General features: G+C 37.2%; 1 protein-coding gene across 1 annotated transcript in view; it reads right to left on the bottom strand.

Moving 5' to 3' along the window:
- MAN2A1 (mannosidase alpha class 2A member 1) overlaps positions 1–19,558 on the bottom strand; it is a 167,129-nt gene that overhangs the window by 45,819 nt on the left and 101,752 nt on the right. The window contains exons 13-15 of the mRNA XM_047090160.1: positions 4,672–4,837; positions 2,739–2,957; positions 1,871–1,993 (exon numbers count right to left, since the gene is read on the bottom strand). Coding sequence (XP_046946116.1) covers positions 1,871–1,993; positions 2,739–2,957; positions 4,672–4,837 — 508 coding nt within the window. The remainder of the gene's footprint in view (positions 1–1,870; positions 1,994–2,738; positions 2,958–4,671; positions 4,838–19,558) is intronic.

Genomic DNA, 19,558 nt, shown 5'->3' with positions numbered 1-19,558 from the left:
ACCCTATAAAACCTATTATTTGATGTCGGTTAGCAGGCTCTTCTAAACTGTAGGAAAACAAACAAAAACAAATTAAAATAAATAAATTGTACAACAATTTTTGCAGGAGATAGGTCTCTAGACAACAAAATATGGAGAATCTTTAACTTATCATGAAGTGGAGAAAACCTGTAGAAGTAGAAAAGCAAAAAACAGACAAAAAAAGATGCTGTCAAGAAAAAAAATACAGGACTACCCCAAAATTAAAAAAAACTATAACAACACAAAATAATTAAGTTCAATGACACACTGATGGAAAATTTTGCAATAAATAGGAAAAAGGATTAACTTTTACCATATATAAAGGCGCTTACGTAGGCGCCTGAGTGGCTCAGTTGGTTAAGCACCTGACTCTTGGTCTCGGCTCAGGTCATGATCTCACGGTTCGTGAATTCGAGCCCCACATCAGGCTCTGCACTGATGGCATGGAGACTGTTTGGGATTCTCTCTCTCTCCCTCTCTCTCTGTCCCTCTCCCACTCTCTCTCAAAATAAATAAATAAACTTAAAAATAAAAAAAGAATGCTTACAGATCCTTAAGTCATACCAGTAGAACAATGGTCAAAAACTTACATAGGGAGTCACAAAAGAGATATGAGAGACAAATATATAACGTTTAGCCTTCCTAATAACCATAAAATCTCATCAGTGAAATATTTTTTACCTATTACTGTACGGAAAGCTTTTAAATGGCTGATTCTCAGTGCGTGGCATGGTATATTAGAGTTACTCTCAAAAACACTGGTGGGAGTGAATATTTATGCAGTCTTTGTAGGGGACAGAGAAGTGGTACATATCAAGTCTTAAAGGCCTCATCCACTGACACAAAATGACTCTTCTAGAAAGTTATTCTCAGGAAATAATCAACACTGCATAAAAAGAATGTTACAAAGAAGGCTTATCACAATGGCACAGTAGTGAAGTACTGAGAGAAAATCTACATATGCAACAATAGGAAATTCCTTTTTGTCATATATATACACACACACACACACACACACAGACACACACACACAGACACACACACACGTGTGTGTGTGTAAGAACATTTAAGTTCTACTCTCAGCATATTACACAATACAGTATTATGTACTACACTGACCATGTTAGACATTATACCCTCAGACTTTAATCATCTTATATCTCTAAGTTTTTAATCACAACAGTACATATTAAAATTGTTTTCAAAGAACATACCGTCAGATTGTGAGCACTATGACAATGAAAAATAAAATATGTACATGTAGTAAGACCACACTTGAAAATGGGGGAGAAAGGGATGTGCATAAGACAATAAAAAACACATCAAAATGTTGGCCCTGGTTTGCACGACCTTGGAAATAGTTGGTAAATTTTATTGTTCTCTTCAGTTTTCTGTGTTTTCAAAAATGTGTCAAAATGTGCATATATTACCTTTACAGTCAAGGATAGGGGAATTTTTTTGTTCTTGTTTTTTAAAGTGCTAGCAGTTAAGGAGATAAATGGCCAGGGGGCAATTTACTTTTCCTGTATGGCTAGATAATTGGTCTCTGGATATATACCATGCCACTTATGTATATACCAGTATAAGAGCACTTGAACCCTAAATCAAATGTAACTTCCATGCGTGCAGAGCAACTGTTCATTGTAGCATCTTCATGGATTCCAACCCTGCAAAAATTATTTGTTTACCTAACATTCCACTACAAATTATCAAATGTCAGTAAGAAAATATCATAGTGGAACCAACTCATCTATGCCTAATAGATAACAAGATAATGAGATGCACTTATTTTTTTCTTCATTATTCTTTCAATCAGTGCTTGTTCACTGCTCAGCTCATTGTCACTTACCTTGGCTTCCCCATCAGGTAAGAAGAGGTAGGCACCACTTTTATCCTTTTTACTCGTCGTTCCATACCATGAAAATTGTACTTTTACTTCATGCCGCTTACCATCTTCTTTATTTATCATTTCCTAAGGATAAAAAAATGTTTAAAGGCAACTCACTATGAAGATATTAATGATGTTGTATTTGGTTCCATGTGTAGGTTGATTAAAAACAAAACAAAAAAACCTCAGGATAGACTGAAAAATGCTAATAGACTCTAATGTTATAATTCTGAGGAACAACCAAAATTTTATACTTAAAAGTATACTTTTATATTTTATACTTAGAATTTAAAACTTTCACAATAGAAACAAAAAGAACTCCCTTCCTCAAGGAAGAAAGAGATACACAAAGAGATCTGGACCAGTGTTTCTCAAACTTTCTGCACAAAGGAACAGGTTTATTTTTTATCTCCAATATGCATGGACCAATATTTTTGTGGGGTATGATAAAAGGGAATTACTACAAAAATTACATTTAAAGTGACATACCAAACATACACTTGCATTTTTTTATTATTAGATTCAACAGGCATAAATTTACTGTGCCACGGTGCTTTCGAAGTTTCCACAAACATTTCTAAACAGTTATAGCCTCTATACTTATCTTGTGGACCAGTAACAAACAATTCACAAATCAGCACCACCCACAGATCACACCCTTTAGGAACAAGTGGCCATAGTGGAACACAAAAATGAGATATATATTGCTCATGCATCCTTTTCCCCAAGAGTGTTTGGGTCAACTTTTCTCCCTTTGCATACCCAGTCTGCACATATTATAATAAAAGTGATAAGCCTTCCATGAATTTGAAAACTATTCAGAACATACCTCCATAAGCCCAGATGGACCAAACTGAAGTTTAAGAAAGGAGTTCTCTAGAGTTATAGCTTCCTCAGCACTTTTTACATTCTTCATGTTGAAAATTCCTTTATCTTTGATGTTACCATTATACAGGACATACTCAGCTAAATGTGGATCTGAATTTGCTGATTCCACAATTGTATACACTTTCATTCCCAATGGTGGTATCTGTACTAGAAAAGAGATCTTTAAAAGGCAGATGAGAGATTTTTTTAAGAAATGTAATCTACTGAAAGAAAAGCATTTATAGGTCTAATAAAAACAAAAAACTACAATATTTTCAAAATCATCTAACACTATTCTACAAACTTCACAGTGGTAGAACTATCAAGGGCATTATGCTTTCATTCAATATATGAAATTATATGAGCATCCTCAATTGTCCTACAGTGCTCTTAATAGATGCCCAGAGGACAAAATTCTCCATGAAGGTAAGGGCTTACTGTGAACAATGATTTTCCCTAATTATCAGGAATCTTTTTATAATACTATGATATTCAAGTACGTTAAAAATAAACACGGTAAACACAATACTATAAATATTAAGCATGTTAACAGCAGTCATCGAATGCCTGGGGTCTAGCAGACAATGCACAAGCATAAAGGATGTGCACACTACAAGACATGACCCCTGCCTTCCAGGAGCTCGATTCGTTTTCTAGATAGGGTGCTTCCTGTAACATCTGACCAAAGCTGCTTTTATACTTTTCCTTTTTACCTTAAAGATTATGAATTTATGAAAGCAGCCAGCAATGGCTCTTAACAAGCAAAGTAATTCTCATTTAGAGTTCCTAGCTTATGGTTGTGTCTTCAGAAGTACATGGTTTAAACTACACTCCAGACACCAAATATTGATACTTTCTAGTGAAAAGTTCAGGTTAATATTACTTTAAAAATTTTTTACCAAAAACATCTGTTACTTGAGCCCCAATTTTCCATTGTTATATTTCAGAAAAAAAGCACCTTCTTCTATTTTAGGAAGTCTTTCTCTTTCATGGTGTGTTGTGTCATCTTTGCAATGAAAAGCTGGTAGTATGCTTTTCTGAGACAAATGGCTATTTATCTCAATTTCCATATGCGTAACTATCATTAAATTGAGCTAAACAGGGGCGCCTGGGTGGCTCTGTCAGTTAAGCGTCCAACTTTGGCTTAGGTCATGATCTCATGGTTCATGAGTTTGAGCCTCACATCAGGCTCTGTGCTGAAAACTCAGAGCCTGAAGCCTGCTTCAGATTCTGTGTCTCATTCTCTCTCTGCCCCTTCCCCACTTGTGCTGTCTCTGTCTCTCAAAAATAAATAAATATAAGAAAAACAATTGAGTTAAATGAAAAAATTCACAATTTTATGAGTAATGATTACTTCATTACTTCAGAAAAACATTATGATATTTATAGAGATATGCAATACATGCTAATAACATATACTAATAATAACATACAGTATACACAGTAACAAAGATACCAGTATTTCAGGAAACACAGGATCTATTTTCCTTTATTCATTTATTTTTAAAGTTTATTTTGAGAGGGAGAGCATGAGCAGGGGAGGGGATAGACTGAAAGAGGAGAGGGAGGGAGGGAGGGAGGGGGGGAGGGAGAGAGAGGGAGAGAGAGAGAGAGAGAGAGAGAGAGAGAGAATGAGAATATCCCGAGCAGGCTCCGCACTGTCAGCACAGAGCCAACATGAGCTCGATCTCGTTAACTGTGAGACCATCACCTGAGCCAACATCAAGAGTCAGATGCTTAACTGATTGAGCCACCCAGGCGCTTCAGGATCTATTTTCCTTTAGCGTCACTTAACTGGCCAGTTAAATCCTCCGGTATTTACAACTTTAACCACTTCACACACATCAGTTTGACAGCTCAAGGGGGCACGTATACAAGCTCCACGGCAAACGTACCTCATAGGCTGTCTGTGAAATAATACTTGCTGTATCCCAAACTGCGCTCATTTGAATTTCCACTGGCTTTCCCGAAGCGGAAGACACTTGTGCTGTGGGGGAACTCACATAGACGGAGACCACCGAGTTTCGGTCTTGTTCTGAAGGATTACAGATGACAAGATACCTGCAAAAACAGCCGTTTCACTTCTTAGGTCTTAAAAATATTTTTACTTCTTTCACACTATGTGTAAGGACTCAGCTCATAGACAGTCATAGAGTCAAACACACAGAGAAGACTTATAAGGAACATTCTGGTAAAATTTCTGGAGGACACGTAGTTTCCATCACAAAGAACACAGTACAAAGGGTAACGAAATAATGATTCACTTTCTAAGAATAAAATGCTATACAAATGGAAGACATTAAAAGAACTATAATAAAGTTATTTCCATGGCCCAGAAAATGACCTATATACAACATGGCTTTATTAGTCTTTCTAAAATAATCAGCTTGATACAACTAATATCCTGATCCCTGCCTACTAATCTCACTGAGTAAAAAACCCCATACATTGCCTATTGGTATTTTAGTCACAATTAATTTAAATTAAAATTCTGACATTCCTATTAGACCACTAAAACACAGCAAAAATTTATGGCTATCCATGCAAAATCACATTAATTCACACATATATTGTATATATTGGGGACCCTTATTATCCAAGACATTAGTTCTGGTAAAAAGATAATCTGAAGTGAGTCCACTTAAAATAGGGGCTAAAATTTTATAATAAACAGTGCTAGAAAAAGGTTTGATTGTGACTAGCTAGAAGGTTAAGGTTAGGTAATATTTGCAACTATATGCATTTCTTAGAAGGAACAAAAATAGGGGCGCCTGGGTGGCGCAGTCGGTTAAGCGTCTGACTTCAGCCAGGTCACGATCTCGCGGTCCGTGAGTTTGAGCCCCGCGTCGGGCTCTGGGCTGATGGCTCGGAGCCTGGAGCCTGTTTCCGATTCTGTGTCTCCCTCTCTCTCTGCCCCTCCCCCGTTCATGCTCTGTCTCTCTCTGTCCCAAAAATAAATAAACGTTGAAAAAAAAAAAAAAAGAAGGAACAAAAATAATGAATGAACTGGAGTTTCTGGCAGACTTCTTCCAACAACATTTTATATTAGCACATTATGACATCCTTCATGTTACATTTAATTTTTATAGGGTGGTTTTAAACAAAACTACATTTGTAAAAAATATTCAAGGACTTCATCATTTTTCCTAAAGTCCTCTCTCATTTCTTTGATATTGAAAGAATTCTTCGTTGGAGTATCTAGCATCCTTGATTTTCTCAGCTGTGTAACTCTGGCAGATCCCCACTGTTTCATGGCTTTGCCTGTGAGCAGAAACATTCTATACCATCATATCACAGACATGAAATACACACCCTTTGAAAGATTTATGATTTTACTTTATAATCAATTTGAATCATATTAAATTCAAATAAATCAAAAGGTATTTCAAGAGAGGATGCTTTAATAATGCAACTCTCTGATTTATTAGTGAATATTTTCATGATCTGAAATATTTTGGTTTCCTATGCAATTCTGTAAATGCAGGAACACAGAACTGAATAGTCAGATAGCAATCCCACACCCACTGACTCATAGTAGCTACATCAGAGATGGTAGAAACAAGCTAGTCTTGTGTACCTAGTGCATCAGAAAGCCTTGTAGTGTTATTTTATCCTACATGTGCCCTGTGTATTTCAACTGCATTGACAATCACTTGAGAAACAAAATTAATGCCCACAGTGGTCAAAACTAAAGTGAAGGACAACAGGAAAACACACAAAAAAAGAAAGAGCATAAAATCTATAATATGTTTGACTCATAAATGGTTTATCAGGGGAAGCACTTACGATAGAAATAATATTCTGAGATGCCCAAGTGACAATAACAGCAATAAGAATGGCGCTTATAGTATGTGTCAGGATCACACAAGCTAACTTACATCACTTATGTTCAGTGATACCATATGTATATGAGAGAAGACAGACTAAAGCCATGTAGTCAAAAACATATTTACAAAGGACACTGAAGCTTAGAGGCACTAGGTAGAACCCTACTTTATCCACAGAAGCAACTCTAAAGGATAGCAAGGGTAACGCCCCTTTGAGAGGTATGCTAAACAGACTTACCTGAGTGATCTGTCAACCTATTTGTACCCTCCCACTGCCCTCTACTAGCTGTTGCTTACATGTCACCTGACTTGTTCCATCACAAACCCATGTGGAGAATCACAGCTGCCAGGATTCATTGTTACAGAAAGACAATACCATATTCCTAAGGTGCACTGGGGAAGTAAAACAGTTGAGGATCACCCAACCTCAGCACCAAAGATGTTCAAACCATCATCCTGGAAATGAGTGATTTACTGCTGAACACCATGTTACCAGAGGCTCAGAGGTAGTATGTGAAGAACTCTAAGACACGGTCTAAAGACTCAGGCCAGCTTCCTAATTTTGTAGAAGCCCTGAAGCACATCCAGGTACTGAACTTGGAATTCCTACTGGCAAGTCCTTTGGATGCTCTATTACATAGAGCTGGTCATAAAGGCTTTGAATAATAAATTGTAACATGTGCCCAAGCAATAAATTAGGTAATAAGCATCCAGAACACTGATTCCTTCCCATTGCCAAAAGGGGGGAAAATGATTCACATTTAAAGCAAATAATAGTTTTAACCATACACATGGTTTTGTACACTATTAAACTGCTTTTTACAATAAGCTGGGAACTAAGTTCTGTTTTGTTTTGTTTTGGTAGCTAATTAGTATTTGACCATAATGATGTTTCTACTGTACTGAATGATTATATGATTATCATGCCAGGAATCTATTAAAAAACTACATGTGTAGAGTATATGAGTATAATGCTGAACAAAGAAAATAATTTTTTAACATAATTAGAAATCCACACGTTTTTCAAGTATATCACAGCACAAATTTACCTAATATACACACACAAACTCCTATCTACATACATTTTAAGTACAGTACAGAGAAAGTATAATCATAAATGAATTATATTTCCTTTGGAAATAAGTACACAATCAAAAATTAACTAAATATTCATTTTCTTTTTTTTAACTTTTTAAAAAAAGTTCATTTATTTATTTTGAGAAAGAGAGTGAGCACACTTTGGGGAGGGGCAAAGAGAGGGGGAGATAGAATCCCAAGCAGGCTGTCTGCACAGAGCCCGACAACGGGGCTCGAACTCACAGAACCATAAGATCATGACCTGAGCCGTAATCAAGACTTGGACTCTTAACCGACTGAGTCACCCAGGCGCTCCTAAATGTTAATTTTCATTATCATATTTGGTGGGTCAAACATTTGTTATACTGCCAACATCCCTAAATATGAGTTCATTTAAACCCATCAGTTGTGAATAAAACCAACAGGTTTCAATATCCTAAATGTCAAACTCGGTTATTAAAAATTAGTAATACTTGATCCACGCTAACAAAAGAAAACAGTAATATTTATATCTTAAAAATTAGGATAGTTAATTTCTATTTCATCTTGGAAGTAACTGTACAGGAAGCTCAGAACATTCCCCCCCCTCACTTGTCCCCACGTTTACATTCGCTTCCCATCACCTATCACCAAGACCCATCCAGACTCCTAGTTCTCACTAGGATACTAAGCCCCCTTAACTTACTTGGGGTTACAGCAAGTATCCCAATTCTCCATATAAAAGGAACAACCCTCACCTCATGATAACAAAGCATTCATATGGTACCTGCCAACCCAATTAGATGACAGATTATGATCTACTTTGAGAGAAAAAGGAATGGAGAAAAATGAAGACATCTGCATGCTCATGTCAAACTGAGAATCATTTTATGGGAGAACTAGAATTCCACTATACACATGGTTCTGTCCTTGAAGACTACTGAGGAGGAGTATATTTAGAATTCCTTCACCCCTTTTGTAGAAATGATTCATGTCATGATAAGAAAGACACCTGGGGCAATCCAAGTCCTCTGTTTAAGGCAAATCTAATCAGTGCCCACATGAACAATAGATTAGGACCATTCGGGCTTCCTTCTAGGATTGGATGAAGGGTAGAGTGGAAGGAGCATGTCCTTAGTCAGAGTGACCTTGGAGCTATCTCTTAGTTTGCTTCTTGTATGTGGGGCCCAGTCCTCAGGACTGTAGGGGCAACCTATAAGACACAGCCTTTCATCCTTCCCACTGGACAGGTAGGAAACTGAGGGTCATCGAGGCTAGGTATTTTGCCAACACTGACCCAGTGAAAAGTGCAACAAGGCTCAAAACCTGGCCTTACATCCCTAGCTACCTTCTTAACCATTTTACTCACAGGACAAGCTTATAAGCACCTTTTTGACAACTGAGGTTTCATGTGGAGATTCCCTTAGTTCCAAATTCATATGTGAAGAACTTTCTCTCCTCACCGATGCCCAAGATCCCCATGGAGCCTCTCTCTTCAGAAAGCTCAGGATGAACAAAAAGCTATTTATATTTCAGTATATTTGTGAAAGAAAATTTATAAACTGGAAAATTGGAGCAGAAAAAAATCTTGCACTATACACTAAGGAGCTCATCTTATAACTTCACTATGTGAGGTAACCAAAACAATATTCAAGGAAAACATTTAAAAAGCATTATGTATATTTATGACTGCGTAAGGGAGACACAAATGAGAAGTATTTACAAGTCTCCTTTAAATACAGTTTAAAACCAATTAAGCAAACACTAGGTTATATGAACAATCATTGTAGCTTCATGTGCCTAGTGTAGTACCTGACACAGAATAACATTCAATAAATAGTTGATAAATGAGTAATGCACAGAAATCCCACTAGGAGAATATATCATTTATAAATGATTCCTACCAGTGTGGGGCTTTAGAGGTTTATCAGATCATTTTCACTTCTATTACTTCAATTCCATAAAAAAAAATGATTTTAAAGTCAACAAGCTATATAATTAACCTCTTTGCAAAGACGGGAAATGACAGATCCAAGATTACAGAGAAAGTTAAGAATAAAGCAGACTAAAGTTCAGTCTGATTCTTTTTTTTTTTTTTAACATTTATTTATTTTTGAGACAGAGAGAGACAGAGCATGAATGGGGGAGGGGTACAGAGAGAGGGAGACACAGAATTGGAAGCAGGCTCCAGGCTCTGAGCCATCAGCCCAGAGCCTGACAGGGGGCTCGAACTCACAGACCGTGAGATCGTGACCTGAGCTGAAGTCGGACGCTCAACCGACTGAGCCACCCAGGCGCCCCTCAGTCTGATTCTTAATCAATGACAGCAGAGTAAAAAATTCATTTCAAATAAGAATATATACATCTTCTCTAAGTAGCCTCATTAGTAGAGTGTAATCTAAAGAAAAGTAGTAAACTGGGGCGCCTGGGTGGCGCAGTCGGTTGAGCGTCCGACTTCAGCCAGGTCACGATCTCGCGGTCCGGGAGTTCGAGCCCCGCGTCAGGCTCTGGGCTGATGGCTCAGAGCCTGGAGCCTGTTTCCGATTCTGTGTCTCTCTCTCTCTGCCCCTCCCCCGTTCATGCTCTGTCTCTCTCTGTCCCAAAAAAATAAACGTTGAAAAAAAAATAAAATTTAAAAAAAAAAAAAAAAAAAAAAGAAAAGTAGTAAACTTACATAATTTTCTGAATGTGGAAATATACAGATTTATGTTTATAGAAATTTTAATTTCTACACTTGAAGTCTTTTTGATACAGTCCACCTAGTTTTCTGGGTTTAAAACACAATGCTTACCATATTAGCCACCGGGGGGAGGTGGGGGGGAGTCAAGATATTAAAAACAAAAGGACCCTTTTTGATACATGTCAGTTCTTCAAAAATCACACAGTTCTATGATTCCTGGGTTCTGGAATGAAACATACTCAAGCTGAAAACCCCACCATGGCACTTAGAATTTGAGAGGCCTGAGCAAGTTATTTCATTTCTCCAAGCCTTAATATCCTCATCTATAAAATCAGTAGACAAGACTCTTATTAGGGTTAAAAGATAAAATGTTTGGAAAATCACATAGCTCAGACCTGGCACAAAGTGGAATCTCAATAGCGATTAAATCTCTCGTTTTCCTTACAAAATCCTCCTGGCGTCCTGACCAAGGACTCTGGTACATGAATCACACTGGATGGTGGAGTGAATGTTTTAATTAACCCAGGTCACTGAGCTGCCTTAAATGCTTTTCTGTGTAAGGCATATAAAAATCTAAATGACAGAAATTAACAAGACCACATACGTGATAACACAGATCTACCTTGAAACAAGAGTTCAGACGACCAGGGTCGGGGTGGGGGCGGCGGGGGTAGAAATAAATGCACAGGTGCGTACAATACATCCATGTACCAAGGGGTTAACCACATGGAATATGGATAAATTAAAAAGCAAGAAAAAAAGGACAGAAGGATATCTCTTGGTATATGTAGTTATAAACTTAAGAATGTGAATACATAGCCCCTGTCCTGGAAGGATCTGTAATCTAAGAGAAGAGAGAGAAAATGGGTGATGGGCATTGAGGATGGCACTTGCTGGGATGAACACTGGGTGTTGTGTGCAGGCAATGAACCATGGGAATCTACCCCCAAATCCAAGAGCACACTTTACACACTGTATGTTAGCCTATTTGACAAAAAATTATATTAAAAAAAAAAGGAAAAGAAACTGTTAAGTTCAATATAATAGGGTAAGTAATAAGACAAAAGTATGCACAGGGCATCCTGTGACACACACAAAAAGGTGGCAGGATGATTAAGAATTAATTGGGAGAATATACAAAATAGGAAATTAGCTTTATACAAAATGACCGCATATACAGAAAATTATAAAACTTTACTGAGACATAAAAATGAACACATGGAGAGACATTTATTTTAGGAGGGAAAAATTAAAAAAAACAAAACAAAACAAAACACAAAAAACAAAAACCAACCAACTTCCCCAAAATTAATTCATGAATCTTACGTGTTGCTAACCAAAATCCCACTGAAATCCTCCTGTTGGGAAAAAGAGGGCAAGAAAATTCTGTAATTTACCTATAATAATAGACAGGCAAGACAAAATGGTTAAACAGACACACTAAAGCAATATGTCAGGACTGATTCTAGATTTAAAAAATTGAGAAATATAAACAATGACAAGATTAGTAGAAAAAAAAAACAACAAATGTATCATTTGTGGCACAGAGGTCTCTGTAACCATAACAGTAAAAAAAAAAAAAAAATAGCTAAGTGAAAAAGGCTAGCAGAGTTGATAACAAAAGCTTAAGCATTTTCTATCTTAAAAATAAGATTAAAGAATAATAAAAAACAGAAAATCAAATTTGGGAAATTTGTAAAGTGCTCTTACAAAATCAATAGCAACATAAACAGCCAAGTAGAAAAAGTGACCATTTTCCAACTATCAAATTTAAGTTGGAATATAAATGTTGCTTCAGCTTCTAGGAGAGATGGAGTAGCTGACAGACAAGAGCTCTCAATTCTATGGCCAACTAGAAAACCCAGATAAATATGGCAATCATCTGCTTGAAAGCAACAGGAACTGCTGAGGAGAGAAAAGAACTTCAGAGAAGTGAGCTTCATTCTCTAGCCATTTTTACCCTGGGACATGCCAATTCTCAGCACTGGGAAAGGCTGAGTTCCATGAAAAGCCTAGAGGAGGATCACGGTGGGAACAGAGAGGCCAAAAAACACTTAGCCGGAGCTTAGGAGGCTTCAAGTGTACATTGGGCTTTCTCATCGGTTCATGTGCCAAACGCTGGGGTGCTGCACAGAAAGGGAGGCTTACAGCCTAAACAGAAAACTTATGAAAAGTAGAGCAGAGACATCTCATGACATTTTAGAACCCACCAGGGAGTAGTGCCTATAGAATATACTAGACTATCAGTTGAAAACTTGGAGAGCTAGACAAACGAGATATAAATTAGCCTCAGTTTAGCATAGTGCTTGATTGGAGGACGAGTGAATGCTTCCTAGAAGAAGATATTTTCTGGAGCCTATGTAAGTGTCTACTACTTGATACAAAATTTCAAGACACCCAAAAGACAGAGCCACATGATTAAACACCAAGGAGAAAAAGACAAAAGAATTAGAACCACACATGATCCAGATAAGGGAGTTAACTGAAAAGACTTTAAAATAATTATTAATATGTCCAAGTAAAGATGAAAATATGAATAAAGAGATGAAAAGATAAACAATTTCACCACAGAAACTGAATACATGAAGACTAAACTGAATGAAATTCTGAAAGGAGAAGTATTTGAAATTACAAATTCCACAGATATATTTAACAACAGAGTATATTCAACAAAAGAAAACTTACATTATTAACAAGGTACTTCCTCTAGATTCTGGTATTATTAGTGAATATTCTGCAACTACTTCTTAATACTTTGGATGTAAAACCATTTTCTACATCAAGTATGTATTTTTGAAGTAATTAGAAAAATACAACAACAACATAAACAAGAACCTTTTTAAACGTGGGGCAGCGGAGGGATAGCCAGGTAAAGGAAAAGTAGGGAAATACAATCTAGGCAGAAAAATTCTAAGAATAAAAGCACAGATACACGAAAAAGGATGTTATTTTCAGGACATACAAGCCATCCAACACCACTAAAATCTACACAGTAAGGTGAACTTCTAAAATATCAATATATGAGCTAGAAGGGGAACTAAATCACTAAGTCACAGTGAGGAGTGGGTATATTTAAATCATTGTAAGGTGCACAGACCCAATTAGTTATAGGGAGTGACTAAAAGGTTTAACATGGTCAGATTCATTTTGAATGGATATTTCTAGTTGCTAGGTAGAGGAATAATTTAAGGAGTCAAGATTAAAAGCAGGAAGACCAAGCAAGTGGCCATAACAGCCCAGGTAGGAAAGGTGAAGACCTAAGTTACAAAAGTCGTAGAAATCCAAAAAGAACAAATCTGAGAAGCAGGCAGGATAATGTGTCAGTAAAATTTTTTGGATTCCTTGCAGAAGGCTGAATAAAACCAGAAAAACCATCTACCACAATTCCTGGTTTTCAGTTAGGGTGGGATAGATATGGTGGTGCCATTAATGAAGAATTGAACTACCACCTGGGTAGTGGGAGGAGCTTTCAAGGTGAAGGTGGTAAATCCAGGTTCAGACTTCTTGAATTTGAGGTGCCTGAGATACATCTACATAGATTTATTTTGATGCTCTGAAATTAATTATCCCAAACTCAGAATCCACTTATTCCCTGGAAATACAAAAATTAGGTTTCAAAAGTATGACAGGCAGAACACTTATACTCCCCTCCCCCAAGTTGTCCACATCCAAATCCCCAGAACCTATGAATAACTTATATGGCAAAAGACACTTTGCAGATGCAATTCAATTAAACACCTTGGGATGGTGAGATTTCCTGAATTATCCAACCGAGCCCAATATAATCACAAGGGTCCTTATTAGAGAGACAGAGGAAGGTCCAACTGAGAAGAAGGCCACATGACAACAGAAGCGGGAAGAGGCTGGAATATGTGTGAAAGGGGTCACCGGCCAAGGAATGCAGGCGGCCTGCAGAAGATGAACAAGGCAAAGAAAGAGATCCTCCCCTTGGAGCCTGTGGCAGGAACCAGCCCTGCCAACACTTTGTGAGGCCCATGAAACAGACTCTGGACTTTGGATCTCCAGCACTGTGTGTAAGACAGTAAATGAGTGCTTTTTTAAGAGACCGAGTTTGTGGTAATTTGTTACAGCACAATAGGAAACTAACACCAGGTTACACTATTCCTCTTGAAAATGAAGGCTAAACTCTGGTTTCACAAAGAATGAGACTTTGTACCACCAAGCAAAATAAAGAAAATCTTGAGGTCTGGAAAGTAGGGCAGGGTGGGGGTGGGCAAAGAGCAATGAGAAGAACTTGGGGTCTTTGGAACTGGGCCCAAGGAAAAGACTGCAATGAAGTATATCCAGCGGTCTGACCCTCTCTCCCATGGAAGATGTCCTCCCACATCCTGATCCACTGACCACCAGGCCTGATGTGGCCCAATCCCACCGTCCTAGCACAGGTGGCCACAGCAAACACTACTGAGAAAGCAAATAAGGAAAACGCCAAACCTGTACTTTGTGAGAAGCAAATGACTGACAGTCCCTTGCAGAGACTAAGGTGGTTATTCCCAGCTTTTTAAAAATTATATTTATTTTCTAATCTTTGAAAACCTTAAACAGACCCCACTCACTGGAGAAATGCACACATGCACAAGATTTTTCATGTAAGTTCCAAGGCCTCCCAGTTTAAACATCTTTCTAATCTTATAAATGAGGCCTTCTCAGGCAAATACTTAACTGTTTTCCCCATAAAAATTTCTCTAGAAACTATATAATAAGTCTTTCTTCTCTTCAATTACCAGATAATGGAATTTATATTTGTAAGAAGAAAAATTAAAAAATTGATGTTTTCTGAAAGCTTCCAGGTGATTAAGTAACAAACATAGTCTCATCTAAGAGGCAAAAAAATTGAACACTAAGGAACAGAACACTCTTTTTCTCAGTAATAAGGATTATACTTGAATATAATAGTGTATAAATGTTACCTGATCTTCCTAACACATGATTATTTCACCATTTTTTCCTATATTTAGGAGAAATAACTTTCTTAAAATTTATGGACAAAAAATATTCTGAATCTATCATCCTATGAACAGTCATCTGCCCAAGGACAGGATTCAAAAGGAAAGTCTACAAGTGCACTGAATATGTGAGTGAATCCAAATGCAAAGCAGTCTTTCAAGAAACAATATGACGACAGCAGGACCTAAAATTGCTATTGTCTACTAAGTATTTAATTTCTGAGAAACCCTTCTATCTCAAATCCAAGAATTTCACAAAATATTACCAGTAAAAGTTCTTAGTTTCAATGAAAAGTCTGTGATATTGTTAAGCAAATATTCTAGAAAGCTATACTGTAGGAAATAATTACTTTGAGAATTATGCTTGTTTGTGATACTAATCGACAAAGCAGTAAATCAGCAACAGCACTGTACCTTAAAGAAATATTTTTGCTATTTTTAACCCAAAGTCAATTTGACTTGGCAGGTGGTGGAGGGTTTCTCAGATATAATGGTAACGATAACAATAATAGTGATAACACCAACAGCTGCACTTAATTTGCGTTTAGAACACTGCCTCAAACTCAGTATGTACTTTACTTGAATTAACTCCTTTCAGTTTCACAACTAACTTACGAAGTCCTAGAATCAGGACTATTTTACAGATGTGCAGGAGTGGTTTGGTATCCTCCTGCTCGTGGGCACATAGCCATTTAAGTGACAGAGCCAGGATTGAAACTCAAGCAATCCAACTCCCGCTGACTGCAGAAGGCAGTCCTGTTTCTCTCCAGGGGGGGAAAGACGCTCAAAGTGTACGTGCTAGAAATACAGCTGCGTCATCTGTAGCACTCGGAGTCCTATCAGAGTCCCCATGTCCCCAAAGCTCTCGGAATGCTGCTTCATCAGAGCTCTGTATCCATCCCAGTGAAAAGCCTACACCTAAGAACCCTCTAACCCCCTCCAATGGCAGGACTGTGGTTCAAAGGGGTTTCTTTGAGGTGAAAATGAGGCTAACCTTCCTGAGCTGCTACAGGGCCAACACGTGCTGTTCCCTCAGTCCGTACTTAATTTTTCTAAGAGGTGGTAGGAAGGGAACTGCCATAATAAGTCACCAACTTGCAATAGTGGAGATATTCTGGAAAATAGTTTCCTATGTCCCCGTTAATTGGACAAACGTGCTTAATTTCCAGAATTGAGTTTTCTACCCAAAAACTTCCTTTCCTGGTGTTTGCCCAAATGAATGCTTCATATACGATTTATGTTTTAAAAAATCAGACAAGAGGGGTGCCTGGGTGGCTCAGTTGGTTAAGCGTCCAACTTCAGCTTAGGTCATTATCTCACAGTCAGTGAGTTCAAGCCCCATGTTGGCTCTGTGCTGACAGCTCAGAGCCTGGAGCCTACTTCGGATTCTGTGACTCCTTCTCTCTCTGCCCCTCTGCCTCTCATGCTCTGTCTCTCTCTCAAAAATAAATAAACATTAAAAAAACACTAAGAAAAAAAAAAACAGACAAGAAAGTCAATGTTAGCTGGATGTGACCCTAGGAATCACCTACTTGAGCCCCCCTCTCTCCCAACACATGTAGAGACTGGAATTAAATTTTCAAAGAAACAGATGCTTGTTAGTGACAGCGGTGGGACTAGAATAAGCCCTTGACTCTTGGTCCAGACCATTCATAATACTGTGCTCTTTCTAGGCACCTGACCATGAAATCTGCTCAAAGCTCAGTGGTATGGAAACAAAAGAGTACCATAAATGTTATCAGATATTATCCCTGCAGATACTACTTACAGTTGCAATTCAACATTATAAATTGAAGTGTTAACTTTGAAAAGTACAACTGCTTATTTCAGGAACGGGAAAAGCACTTCTAAAAGCCAAAATATAACCAAAGTAGAATCAACATGCAATTTTGTAACTTTTAAATAGTCCTGAAAAATCTTACAACTATTTCCAGTGCATAACAGAAAATAGCAATAAGGATAAGTACTCCTTTCCAACTATTCTAAAACCTTTGATACTAAAGCAATAATAAGAAACAGATACAAAAACTGTACATAATTTGGCTGACCCTAAGAGTCTTGTCACCAATTAAGTTGCTTTCACTCTGAGAGGAGTTTCGCCTAAAACAAAAATACCATCTGTTTTACCTAAAACATTAAGATGTTCTATTTTCTTGTCATTTCAGAAATCACATCTGTAGCCATTTTCTGAAAAGACAGCATAAGACATTATATTTATGGGTGACTGCATAAGGAATGATGTTCAATCAAAATGTAATTTTCATCTACTGGGAGAGAATTTCATTTCTCCAATAACTGTAACGCTGTAACTTTGGAGGAACACATAGTACATAAACAGGCTGATTTTCACAAATAAAAAGACCTTAAAAGTTAATGCAGTAAAATAAAGTTGTTTTGTTACTAAAGACAGACAAGGCAAATACGTTTATATTCACTGCGTATGTCTTTGTCGACAACTGAAATCTATCTTGTGTGAGGTTTGTAGGTGAAAAGAAAAAAACAACAACAACTTATTATTGGTACTAGTGAGCCACCATATAAGAGGTAAAAATATGAAAAGAACAAAACACAAGCCACTTTTACTTTCAAAACACTTTTAGACACAATATTGGTCCTGGGAAAGACATTCTACTCTACAATCCAATGAACCAATTGAAGATACACAAACACTGGAAAAAACATCACTCACAGTGAAGGCAAACACAATGTCACAAGGGATAAAGAACACATGAAGAAAAACACACAAGCCATCCAACTACCTATGATACTTTGAGTATATATTAAGCACCTACAAAAACCCCTAAAACCCAGGTATGTTTTACTTTGAAAGGTAGCCTAATTACACATACAATTTTCTTGCCTAAAATAAAATAAAATAAAATAATGCTGCTCTCCAAATAAGGATGAAATAAATAAGTCCAAAGGCTCTATTTAAAATTTTTCTTTTACCACAAAGTTGTGAAGTGTTCTGAAGTCCAAGATGGGCTTGAAGCCCTTCCTGACTTTTTCAGGATCAGGATACTTTCACTAAAATCCTTTTCCTTGTTCCTCTTGTAGTGCACGCTTTATTAATCTGCATTTAGAAGGAAAAAAAATCTTGTTCAGAAGAACAGAAGACTTTGAAATATGCCATATTACTTCAGTCTTTCCTGTGAACTGCTTTGAGTTAACTAGCTGTATCTTAGTAATTTCAGGAGACAGGATGGACATGGAGAGAAAAGAAGAGAGAGAACAGAAGACTAAATGTGCAAGAAATCAGAAAAACAAACTACGGACTCTCTCTAGTAGAATTATCACCTCCCCCTACCCGAATACACATCACTTTTAAAAATCACTCACATTCCAGATATTTAATTTACTTTATCACTTCCATAGTGCATTCTATAACTCCAACAGGGGGAAAAACTTTGGCACTACAGCAGTAACAGAACAGAATCCCTCAAGATTTGCATTATCCAGCAGATACACCAAAACTAATGCCAGCTTTTCTTTGGCACTGTCTCATCTCCTTTCCAAAATTTTTCTTCGGTTCCACAAAGTAATGTATTTCCAAATACCTTAACTGGAAATTTTTATAATCCTTCCTAGATTGTAGGTGGTAATCCCCAGGGTAACTCTGCCTTTACACTGTAAGGCAAATCTCACCATAATCCAACATGTATAGAACACATATTTTTCCTCTCCATCGTCTGTGCTTTCCTGATTATGATCTCTGATGGGGTAATTGCAAGATGTTGGAAGCAACAAACAAAATCGCTTTAATTTCATTAGACAAGCCACGCAACTAAAACACCTTGTATAAACTTAATTCACTGTATAATAATCTGACAATAAACTAGAACCACACAGCTAGTTAAGAAAGTTTGATTTAAAGAATAAACAATAAAAAGGCAATTAAAACACAGACTAACCAGGCAATTTAGCAGGTGTTCACTCAACACATAACTACTTTGCCATTGCTTTTCAAGAAATAAAACTTAAAACTATCATTTCAAATGCAGTCTGTTCAACCACTTCCACAGATAAAATCTAAAGCTAATAAAATCTAAAATAATTTTGTACCTAGGAATAAAATCACAGCAGACTAATTATAACAGCCCGGGAAGGAAGATTCTTTTCAAGTTCACATAAAATTGATGAAAAGAATGATTTAAGATACCATGCCCTGAAAGCAGTAAGAAGACAAATTCCACCCACACTGTAAATCATTTAGAAATCACTATGTGAGAATGATAGCAGGCTACTGATAAACATT

The sequence above is a fragment of the Lynx rufus genome, unplaced genomic scaffold (genome assembly GCF_022079265.1).
Source record: "Lynx rufus isolate CCGP_SWC_20201006 ecotype Redwood Valley unplaced genomic scaffold, mLynRuf1.p SCAF_1, whole genome shotgun sequence".
NCBI lineage: Eukaryota > Metazoa > Chordata > Mammalia > Carnivora > Felidae > Lynx > Lynx rufus.
The sequence above is the reverse complement of the archived record's forward strand: the minus strand, read 5'-3'. Positions and strand labels throughout refer to the sequence as shown.